Genomic DNA, 11,245 nt, shown 5'->3' with positions numbered 1-11,245 from the left:
CAGAGAGAGTTAACCGTGCCTCCATTCAGTCCCAGCACTATACTGTAGCAGCCATCCTCTCTCCTCTATTTCCTCTCTCAAGCCCCTCATCTTATCCTCCCTTTATCATACATCCCTCTTCACTCTCCATCCCCCTCTCTCCATCTATTTCTCCTCTACATCCCGCTCTCTCCTTTTTCATCCCTCCCGCTCCTCTCTCCCTCTCCCCCATCCCTCTCTCTCCTTTGTCCATCCAGCTCTCTATCCCTCTATCCTCCCCCCATCCCTCTGCTGTTACACAGAAATATCACCACTCAGACATTCACAAAAATTACAAGTTCAATATTTAATGTCCTTGGCAATCCAAATGTCATAATTCTTTGTAAAAGCAGACATTTTACATGATCAACGTAGCAGCGATCAGTGGGTTTCTGTTGGATTATATTAAAATATTCATATTAAATTCATCTTATTGCAATTATAAAATCATGTCTGTAGACGCAAAGTAAGAATTGATTGGTTGAGATGCAGTTACCCTGATGGAAGTAAAAGACACAACAATGAAACTTAAGAACAGTGCTATTTCTATGCTTCCCGTTCTTAAGTTTCATTGTTGTGTGTTTTACTTCCGGTTTTGTACACCAGCTTCAAAAAGCTGAAAATACAATATTTTGGTTATTGAAAATATATTTTACAGCGGTTTAGATGGTACAATGATTCTCTACACAAAACCAGCAATGATTGCTTGTTTGGTCACAAACTGAAATTAGGCATTCTATTTGAATTTCAGCAACCAGGAAATGGCGGAGCGATTTCTGCATATCGCACCTTTCAATATAAAACTATGGAGACTGTGAGGTGTGGAAATGTGGGTTCTGTGCTTTGTAAAATAGCACCTCCATACCTAACCAAACACAAACACAGACCAAACACAGTGTCTCATAAAACCCATCCCCAGTCATCCCCATGCTACACAGGTGTAGCCTATTTATAGGCAGTCACCCATAATTCACCCCCTTATCCACCTTCAGCTCCCCCACCCCCTCAAACACCCTCGCCCCCTCCCGGTCCTTCACCTTGGCCAGGGTGAGATGGTAGCGTGGGTTGAAGGAGTCCCTGTGCAGCCAGCCCTGCTCTCTGAAGGCCTCCTGTAGGCCAGCATTTAGCTGCTGGAGGTGGGGCTGAGGCTGAGGGCTCAGGTAGAGAATCTTCCCACCAAAGTGCTTCAGTTTCAGGGGGAAGGAGACGGCCACAGGGGGGTTGCGGTCCAGGTAGGCAAAGCGTTGGAGCATCTCCCCAGCGCCAGTGACCTCGGCTGGGCCGGGGAGGACCAGGAGACAGAGGGTGACGTGGAGGGAGGAGGGGGGCAATCAATGAGGGGTGGATGAGGGGAGGAGGAAAGTGAGCTCCTCCTGAAGGTGCTGGAAGGAGGGAGTGTTGGCCCGGAAGGTGATGAAGTGGGTGGGCTTACGTTTGGAAGGCCGGCCTCCACCCCTCTCTGTTCTCTGCTCCACAGGCACAGACGGACACTGGGCTAGGTCTGGGCCTTTCTCTCCATCCCAGTAATCTTTCCATTCTTCCTCCTTCTCACCTTCCTCCCCCCTGCTCTCGCTTTCTCTCTGGGATACTATGACGACTAAAACGGAATCCTTCCCAACGTCCTCTTCCAAGGGTTCTGATTATTTTCCTGCTTCCTGTTGGTTCAGTGGAGTACTTCCTGTGCCTGGTCTGGTCGACTCAGGCATCTGAATAATTGTCTTGCTCTGATTTCTTTCCTCCAAGTGTCCGTTTTCAACATCCTGTTTTATCAGGGACTCTTCACCCTCCTCTGTAGTGATGACTCCATCTTGTTCTTCTCTTGATTCACGGTGGTCGTTTTTGGGGTCTTGTTGTTCAACATCTTGTGTCCCTGTCCCTGCCAACAAGCAGATTTTGAAGGTTAACCAAACATAATGACAAAAACATGTTATAGACTAACAAAGTGAAGTAGAACAATATGTTAATCCAGGTTCTAGAGCTGTGGAACTCCCTACCTTCCTCCCTTCCCTCCCTCTCTCCCTTCCTCTCTCTCCCTACATTCCTCGACCTCTCTCCCTACCTTCCTCGCCTCTCTACCTACCTTCCTCGCCCTCTCTACCTACCTTCCTTGCTCTCTCTACCTACCTTCCTTGCCCTCCCTCCCTCCCCTCCTCCCTCGCCTTCTATCCTTCCTTCCTTCCCTCCCTCGCCCTCTCTCCCTACCTCCCTCCCCTCTCTCCCTACCTCCCTCCCTCCCCTCCCTCTCTCCCACCCTCGACCTCTCTCCCTACCTTCCTCCCTCTCGCCCTCTCTCCCACCTTACCCTCTTGCCTTCCTTTCCCTCACCCTCTCTCCCTACATTCCACCCTCCCTCGCCCTTGCTTCCTCCTCGCTCTCTCTTACCCTGCTCTTGCTCCTCCTCCTGCCCAAAGGGGGCCACCAGACACTGTCCAGTGGATCCAAACACCCCGTCAGTCCTGTTGTTGCGGTCCCAGACTCTACGCCCTCTATGGGTGAAGTAGTGAATCCTGTGTCTGGGCAGGAGTAGCTCAGAGGAGTAGTCACAATCGCAGGGGTCGATGTCCCAGTTGAACTCAGAGAAGGGCCACTCCAGCACCCCAAGCGGTCCACGTACCCCACCACAAAGTCCGCCGGCTCCACCGACGGGTCCCACAGTATCCGAGAGATGACATCATCGGCTGTACACATGCAGAGCTTCTTGGTTGATCCTGAGGGGAGAACAAAATAGCATATTGTTCTGTATGTTATTGCAGTCCCTGAAATAAATATTAAAGAGCTGAAAAGATAATATAGAATTTGTATTTATTTATCATTGTAACAGTTTAAGGATCTACAGCTCTCAAAATATGTTCTCTGTTTTTGTTCTTTCTAATTCCAGGCCAAGCAGCAGAACTGTCAGCCATGCAGGCCAGGGACAGCCAGTGAGAATGAGAACTCAGGTACAGTATTGAAAGGGCTTAATGATGACAGATCTTTGAAGAGTTCATATTTGCTCTGAAGTGTCTCTCTAGCCCAGGAGGCCAGACTGAGTGCCAGTGAGAGAGGTGGAGGAGCTGAAGAAGGAGAATGCTGGTTAGAAAACACACAAAATGTAGTCACTGCGCCACATTTACATTTTCTTTACAGGTGTAGGATTACTGTGTATACTATATCATATAATGTGAAATAACATACAATGTGAAATAACATACATGAAATTGTATTCACAGACAGGCCAGAAGTGGCATTCTACGTTGCTTTGACTTACTCTGGGAGGATAGGACCCTTCAATGCTGACATCCCACTGGTCTACAGTAAAGTCTTCCCCAACAAATCAGAAAGGCCTACAACTCACTTACAGGTAATAGCTACAACTACCTACCTACCTACCTACCTACCTGTATGGACATGAGAGTACATTCTGGGCCAGCTAACGTTACTGAGTGCTGATGGAAATTGTTGATCTCTTCCTGTTTCTGCTCTGGTGCAGATATAAGTGATAAAAGTCGACTAAATCAGATTCACTTTAATGAGCCTGTCGTTGTGCAACTTCTGATTAGGACAAGCAGGACTCATTATGTCAGGGGTGTCAGACTCATTCCATGGAGGACCTAGTGTCTGCTGGTTTTTGGTTTTTCCTTTCAATTAATACCTAGACAACAGGGTTGTTAATTAATCAACAAAGGAGAGAGAAAGACAATAGAGAGATAATAGAAAAGTAATAACAGGTAATAATACAAGCAGATCTCAGAGAGATCATACTGTCTGATGAATACACTGTTAGATTCTGGGTTAAACTTGGAACATTGTTATACTCAGAAGTATAGTATCTGAGGAGTGATAGAGACTGGTTTTTACATCAGAAGTTAATGGTTATCTATAGGAGTCAGATGGCTTTGGAATGTGTTGGGTGGACAGGAGGAAGTCACAGGATTGCTATAGGGGATACGGGTGGAGATCTTTGGATTAGGCATCAAGGGGGCTGAGGTCAGGTCAGATCCCCTTAAGGGAGAAACAATGGTTTATTACCCCATCACTTCGTCTTCCTGTCGAACCATAAAATATGTACCGATTAGAGAGAAGGAAGAGTGCCTAAATTGGAGTATATATATCTTGTGTTGGTGGAATCATGTTTTGTCTAATGCAGCTGTATTGATCCTCTGGGAAGAAATAAACTTGGTTAAGCTTTCATGGTGTCCGTTGAGTTATTTACTCTGAGAATTAGAACTTAACAACACAAATCAAATCAAATCTTATTGGTCACATACACATGGTTAGCAGATGTTATTGCGAGTGTAGCTTAAGATACAATCAGTGTGGAACATATCGTTACTCAGGCAAACCCAGACTTCCTTTAGAGAAGATGAGGATGGGGTGAACACCAGTGGAGGCTGGTGGGAGGAGCTATGGGAGGATGGTCACATTGAAAAGCCTGGAATGATATCAAGCACATCGCACATATGAAAACCACGTTTGACTCCGTTCCATGTATTCCATTCAAGCCATTACAATGAGCCCATCCTCATATAGTTCCTCCCACCAGCCTCGACTGGTGAACACCCAACTTCCTAGGTACCACGATATTAAAAACGGTCCTTCATAATTTGACCATACCTAGATAAACTTCAGTATTGTGTAATTATCAAAATATGAACACTCTCTTTCACCGTCATTTCTGCTCTGCCTCTAAAGAAGCGTATATGCCCTAGTTAGGCCTACATCTCATATGTGTACACGTACCAGCAGTGCACACAGAATCCAACTGAATGACAAAACATTACCTGCCGTCACCTGAGGTCCATCTTGGCTGGGACTGGCTGGGACCTCTGTCTTTGGCCCCTCTGTAGCTCTATGCTCCTGTGCTCTCCTGTCCTCCAGGTTCTCAGCAGTCCAAAGGCACACCTGTCTCCTCTGACGCCATAGTCAATCAACCTGTGGGTGTAAAAGATTATTATACAAAAGTGTTAACTCTGTTTTTTTTGTTTTTTTCACCTTTATTTAACCAGGTAGGCTAGTTGAGAACAAGTTCTCATTTGTAACTGCGACCTGGCCAAGATAAAGCATAGCAATTTGACACATACAACAACACAGAGTTACACATGGAATAAACAAAACATACAGTCAATAATACAGTAGAACAAAAGAAAACAAAAAGTCTATATACAGTGAGTTAAGGCAATAAATAGGCCATGGTGGCGAAGTAATTACAATATAGCAATTAAACACTGGAATGGTAGATGTGCAGAAGATGAATGTGCAAGTAGAGATACTGGGGTGCAAAGGAGCAAGATAAATAAATAAATACAGTATGGGGATGAGGTAGGTAGATAGATGGGCTGTTTACAGATGGGCTATGTACAGGTGCGGGGATCTGTGAGCTGCTCTGACAGCTGGTGCTTAAAGCTAGTGAGGGAGATATCTCTGAAGCTGGAGACTCATGTTTGCAGTTCGTTCCAGTCATTGGCAGCAGAGAACTGGAAGGAAAGACGACCAAAGCAGGAATTGGCTTTGGGGGTGACCAGTGAAATATACCTGCTGAGAGGTAGCCTGCCCTAATGAGGATGTAACTACAACACACCCAAGAGTTAAGATAACAAGTTATACAATGCCACCAACATGTTAAACATTAATAAAACGATACTGTAGTACTGTATAATATATGCATTATGACACATTATTGTTGTTAGTTACCTGAATGTACACCCTCTAACTTGTTCACAGATTCTGTCTGAAGCTACCGTAAATGTGCACTTTGACCTTTGGTATGTTTGTACTGAGGGGGCTTGTGGGAAATGTAGGTCTATGTACGTCAGTGATGAGAACTGGCTTTCTTCTCTTCGTTTAAATAATCATTCAAATCCTCAAAACAATTGATACTATAATATTTTCTATACTAGGCCGTTTATAAATTGACAATAGTTTGTTATAATTTCTTACCGAAGAGAGTATACCAAAACTGTGCGTCATCTGTGCGGTCCTCCTGGATCCAAAGCGCGTGACTCCCCTCATCACATGACGACAACCACTAACCTAGAGAGCGAGCGTACCAGAGCAGTGAAAAAGTATAAACAAAGGCTAATACAGCAACAAGACTACTTTTGTGAATAAACTAGAAATTAGAACTTGCGTGTGCATTGGCGACTTATTTCCCATGCTTTTAAGAAAAATGATCATGATCTGTTTTCGAGACATTTGTTCGTGCTGTGCTAGGGGTTAGCTTGTCAGTAATGTCCTTTTGTGATGTTTTGATGCAATCTGATCGCCTGTAATTTGTTGCAGTGATTGTTCACGCTGCTTTAATCAAGGTAAGTGTGCTTGATTTATAGGTTTCCATTTAGAAAGGTTGTAGGAAACTTTCCCCAGCAATTCAACTTGATTACACAGAAAGGTAATACATCATCAATGTTTACACTGAATCCAAAGACAAAAGCATTGACAATAACACACCTCTGATCACCAGTCATCTCTCCCAGGCCAGGTGTTGGCCGTTCTCTCCCAGGCCAGGTGTTGGCCGTTCTCTCCCGGGCCAGGTGCTGGCTGTTCTGCCGCTATAGGCCAGGCAAAACAAATTGTCGACCTCCTATACCCCCGCCAAACTAGAATGGTCCCAGTAAACAAAATTACGTTAAAAAGCCATCTAACATATATATTTTCCAGACGTTGAAGTTAGGTTTATTTTAGGTTAGGAATGAAAAGTGAAGTACATCGGTGGAGTACATTAGAGTAAAGTAGGGTACAATACAGTATACTGTACTGTGCTACTGTACTGAACTATACGTTCCTATACTGTGCTCTGCTGTATTATACTGTACTCTAATTTTCTTTACTGACCAAACTTGTGAAACATAGATGTCTATGATTGGTACAGATTTGGTCTGGTAAAATGTTTGGGTCCGGACCGGATCTAATCTGAACCAATTATAGATGTCTATGTTTGAGCCAAATATAGGCTGGTCAGGACCATATGTCCGTGGAGGTTGAAATCAAGCCTGGACCGGACCAAATATAAATGTCTATGTTTGGTTCAGATTTGTTTTGGTCCATGGGTGTTGAAAGGCTGGTCCTACATTTTTTTTTTTAAAGATGCGGGTTCGAACAGCACCCAAAGAAGACGTTCAAAAGACATTGACCCATGCTTACTGAGGTGTAGCCTACAGTTTAGGCCCCCCTTACATTTTTAGAATGCCCATCCATGTGGTAGGCCTACCTTTTGTAAAACAGGCATTTGCATTGGCTTTATTAATCCTGATTCCTGTGACTAATCATTTTGGCTCCTTAAGCTCTGAATATCAACTACCAAACTTTATCAGAAGTTGTCCAGAGCCTATATGTAATGAGAATCAATGTGTTTACACAGCGGGAAATGCAGAAGTATTTTATTTTTCGCTATGATCATCTCATCAAAAATGTATGGATACAAACATGAAGCCACTGATTATCATGACAATTTAGCCCACTGGGTGTAACTCCTAGACAGTAAGTAGGCTTGGGTGGTATCCAGATTGTCACAACTTCGTATGGTCCCGTGTGGCTCAGTTGGTAGAGCATGGTACTTGCAATGCCAGGGTTGTAGGTTTGATTCCCACGTGGGACCAGTATGAACAAATATGAAAATATATGCACTCACTACTGCAAGTTGCTCTAGATTTCTTTTATTATTTAACTAGGCAAGTCAGTTAAGAACAAATTCTTATTTACAATGACGGCCTACCCTGGCCAAACCTGGATGACGCTGGGCCAATTGTGCACCGCCCTATGGGACTCCCAATCACGGCTGGTTGTGATACAGCCTGGAATCGAACCAAGGTCCGTAGTGACGCCTCTAGCACTGAGATGCGGTGCCTTAGACCGCTGTGCCACTTGGGAGCGTCTGCAAAATAACAAAGAAAAATGTTTTTTTAAATACCAACCTTGTGCGATTCCAGGAAATTCGGTAATAGCGGCATTGAACATGGGGTGCTTTTTTCAAACCCCACTAATACACTGAAATCCGAAGGTTAGCGTGTTGTTGGTACTTGGTCAGTTTAGCTTTGAAAATGCCGCCCTCGTCAATCTGCCACTGTAGGCGGCCTAATCCTGCCTAATGGGTGGGCCGGCCCTGTTCTCTCCCCCTTCAGATGAATGCTCTGGTAGCTCTCTGTCATTTCTGTGAGCTCCATGGCCCCCGAACCCTGTTCTGCACCGAGGCTCTGCACCCCCCGTCCCCCACACCCTCCCAGGCTGGTGCCCCCATACCCGGGGACAGGGAGTCGGACAGAGAGGGAGAGGGACTCACCATGAGGGCAAACAGCTCAGCTACACAGAGAGGAGACATGTGCGAGGTGAGGGAGATGTGTGTGTGAGATGAGTGAAGGGCTGAACAGACAGAATAGAAATTACATTGACTAATTTGTTTTGTCTAATAACTATTCTTTCTGGCCATCTCGTTTTCTCTCCCTCTTCCCCTCTCACTCACTCACTCACTTCACTCACTCACTTCACTCACTCACTCACTCACTCACTCACTCACTCACTCACTCACTCACTCACTCACTCACTCACTCACTCTCTCTCTCTCATTCACTCCCTGTCTCTCTCCATCTCTTTGTCAGGGCTGCCGGTCTCTCCCAGCGTCTCACCCTGGCTTCGTCAGTGTGGACAGTGAGACAGGCATCCGGTTCCTCAGCCACCAACACCCCAGGCAACCCCAGCTCTTCAGTGTGGTCCGCCAGGCCTGCGTACGCAGCCTCAGCTGTGAGGTAACCACCTGTGTGTTTGTTTGTGTGTGTATGTGTGAGCGTGCGTGTTGCCATTTTTCTTGCATTAAGACTCATGACTGTTTGTCAATACACAAGCCTTAAGTTAAGGGTGGCAGGTAACCTAGCGGTTAGAGCATTAGGACAGTAACGAAAAGGTTGCTGGTTCTAATACCCAAGCCGACAAGATAAAGAATCTGTCAATGTGCCCTTGAGCAAGGCATTTAACCCTAATTATCTCCAGGGGTGCTGGCTGTACTATGGTTGACCCTATAAACAAGACATTTCACTGCAGCTATTCGGTGTATGTGACAATATATAACAGGGGTCTCCAACCTTTTCTAGCGTGAGAGCTACTTTAAAAAAAAAAGTTTTTTTTCTCAAGCTTTCAAATAGGCACATTCTTCTTCTCTCCCCTGCAACTCTTCCGTGTCCTTACTGTACAATAGAAAGTAGTGCACTATGTTTTCTGTCAATATACCTGGTAAAATAATGGTTAAACAACTCTAAGGGGGGCCCTATAAAATATTTTATATATAGTTGAAGTCGGAAGTTTCCATACACTTAGGTTGGAGTCATTAAAACTAGTTTTTCAACCACTCCACAAATTTCTTGTTAACAAACTATCGTTTTGGCAAGTCAGTTAGGACATTTACTTTGTGCATGACACAAGTCATTTTTCCAACAATTGTTTACAGATTATTTCACTTATAATTCACTATATCACAATTCCAGTGGGTCAGAAGTTTACATACACTAAGTTGACTGTGCCTTTAAACAGCTTGGAAAATTCCAGAAAATGATGTCATGGCTTTATAAGCTTTTGATAGGCTAATTGACATCATTTGAGTCAATTGGAGGTGTACCTGTGGATGTATTTCAAGACCTACCTTCAAACTCAGTGCCTTTTTGCTTGACATCATGGGACAATCAAAAGAAATCAGCCAAGACCTCAGAAATAAAATTGTGGACCACCACAAGTCTGGTTCATCCTTGGGAGCAATTTCCAAACACCTGACAGTACCACGTTCATCAAACAATTCAAATCAAATTCATTCAAACAATAGTGCGCAAGTATAAACACCATGGGACAATGCAGTAGTCATACCGCTCAGGAAGGAGATGCGTTCTGTCTCCTAGAGATTAACATACTTTGGTGTGAAAAGTGCAAATCAATCCCAGAACAACGGCAAAAGAACTTGGTACAAAAGTATCTATATCATCAGTAAAACGAGTCCTATATCGACATAGCCTAAAAGGCCGCTCAGCAAGGAAGAAGCCACAGCTCCAAAACCGCCATAAAGCCAGACTACGGTTTACAACTGAATATGGGGACAAAGATCATACTTTTTGGAGAAATGTCCTCTGGTCTGATTAAACAAAAATAGAACTGTTTGGCCATAATGACCATCATTATGTTTGGAGGAAAAAGGGGGAAGGTTGCTAGCCGAAGAACACCATCCCAACCGTGAAGCACAGGGGTGGCAGCATCATGTTGTGGGGGTGCTTTGCTGCAGGGGGGTCTGGTGCAATTCACATAATAGATGGCATCATGAGGAAGGAAGCAAGGAGGCCTACAAACCTGACTCAGTTACACCAGCTCTGTCAGGAGGAGGGCCAAAATTCAACAAACTTATTGTGGGAAGCTTGTGGAAGGCTACCAGAAACGTTTGACCCGAGTTAACCAATTTAAAGGCAATGCTACCAAATACTAATTGAGTGTATGTAAACTTCTGATCCACTGGGAATGTGATGAAAGAAAAAAGCTGAAAGAAATAATTCTCTCTGCTATTATTCTGACAGTTCACATTCTTAAAATAAAGTGGTGATCCTAACTGACCTAAGACAGGGAATTTTTACTATGTAGTAAAAATTATGTAGGATTAAATATCAGGAATTGTGAAAAACTGAGTTTAAATGTATTTGGCTAAGGTGTATGTAAACTTCCGACTTCAACTGTATATTCCCAAATTATGTTCTCAGTTTGAATTTTCACTCTGAAAATTACAATTGTTCATAGAGAAACAATTCAATTGGATGTACTGAGTCCATGTCAATGCTTAAATCACAGCAGAAGACAATTTTTGGGGGGGTCTGGAAGAAAACAAAAAACGAATTATTTTGGAGTGTAGTTCCACTTTGCGCCTCTGGCCCTTTTAATCGTGCATCTAGGGTGTGAGGAATGTGCCGGTCAAGCGATGGTTCTGCGCTGCTGCTGCTCATTTCATGGCAAAGTTAGCAAATAACCAAATAATAGATACAAATGATATACTTACTCATGATATACTTCTGCCAGGTAAGCCTGGAATTGAGAAGGTTTTTGGGGAAGTGTTTCTATCAACCCACGAGATGGTTATCATATCAACTGGCTACACACGGAGTGATGAACAAATCTGTGCACCACACAGACAGACCGGTACAATATTGATGGAAATGAATTGGCAGCTATTGGGTGTGGCTTTTTAAGCCAACAGGGCATAACATTTACTTTTTAAGCCAAAATAACATTTACT

At 44.0% G+C, this 11,245-nt stretch overlaps 1 protein-coding gene and 1 long non-coding RNA gene across 4 annotated transcripts in view; one reads left to right on the top strand and one right to left on the bottom strand.

Annotated features, from left to right (window-relative positions):
* Positions 1-306: 306 nt before the first annotated feature.
* Positions 307-7,579, bottom strand: LOC106577145 (uncharacterized). Of its 3 annotated transcripts, XR_006760118.1 has the most exons (5): positions 6,445-7,579; positions 5,935-6,027; positions 4,779-4,929; positions 2,401-2,726; positions 307-1,894 (listed from the first exon to the last, which is right to left on the bottom strand). It is a non-coding gene; the product is annotated as an uncharacterized lncRNA (long non-coding RNA). The 3 variants fall into 3 exon arrangements; XR_006760117.1 differs by lacking the exons at positions 5,935-6,027; positions 6,445-7,579 and adding an exon at positions 5,689-5,792; XR_006760119.1 differs by lacking the exons at positions 5,935-6,027; positions 6,445-7,579 and adding an exon at positions 5,342-5,360.
* The window catches only part of LOC106577129 (folliculin), a 26,874-nt gene continuing 21,619 nt past the window's right edge, over positions 5,991-11,245 (top strand). Inside the window, exons 1-3 of the mRNA XM_014154888.2 lie at positions 5,991-6,302; positions 8,115-8,318; positions 8,589-8,735. Of these exons, the coding sequence (XP_014010363.1) occupies positions 8,115-8,318; positions 8,589-8,735 (351 nt within the window). The 5' untranslated portion in view covers positions 5,991-6,302. The remainder of the gene's footprint in view (positions 6,303-8,114; positions 8,319-8,588; positions 8,736-11,245) is intronic.

The sequence above is a fragment of the Salmo salar genome, chromosome ssa02, assembly GCF_905237065.1.
Source record: "Salmo salar chromosome ssa02, Ssal_v3.1, whole genome shotgun sequence".
Lineage (NCBI taxonomy): Eukaryota > Metazoa > Chordata > Actinopteri > Salmoniformes > Salmonidae > Salmo > Salmo salar.
Note: the sequence above shows the minus strand (reverse complement) of the source record. Positions and strands in the feature narration are given on the sequence as shown.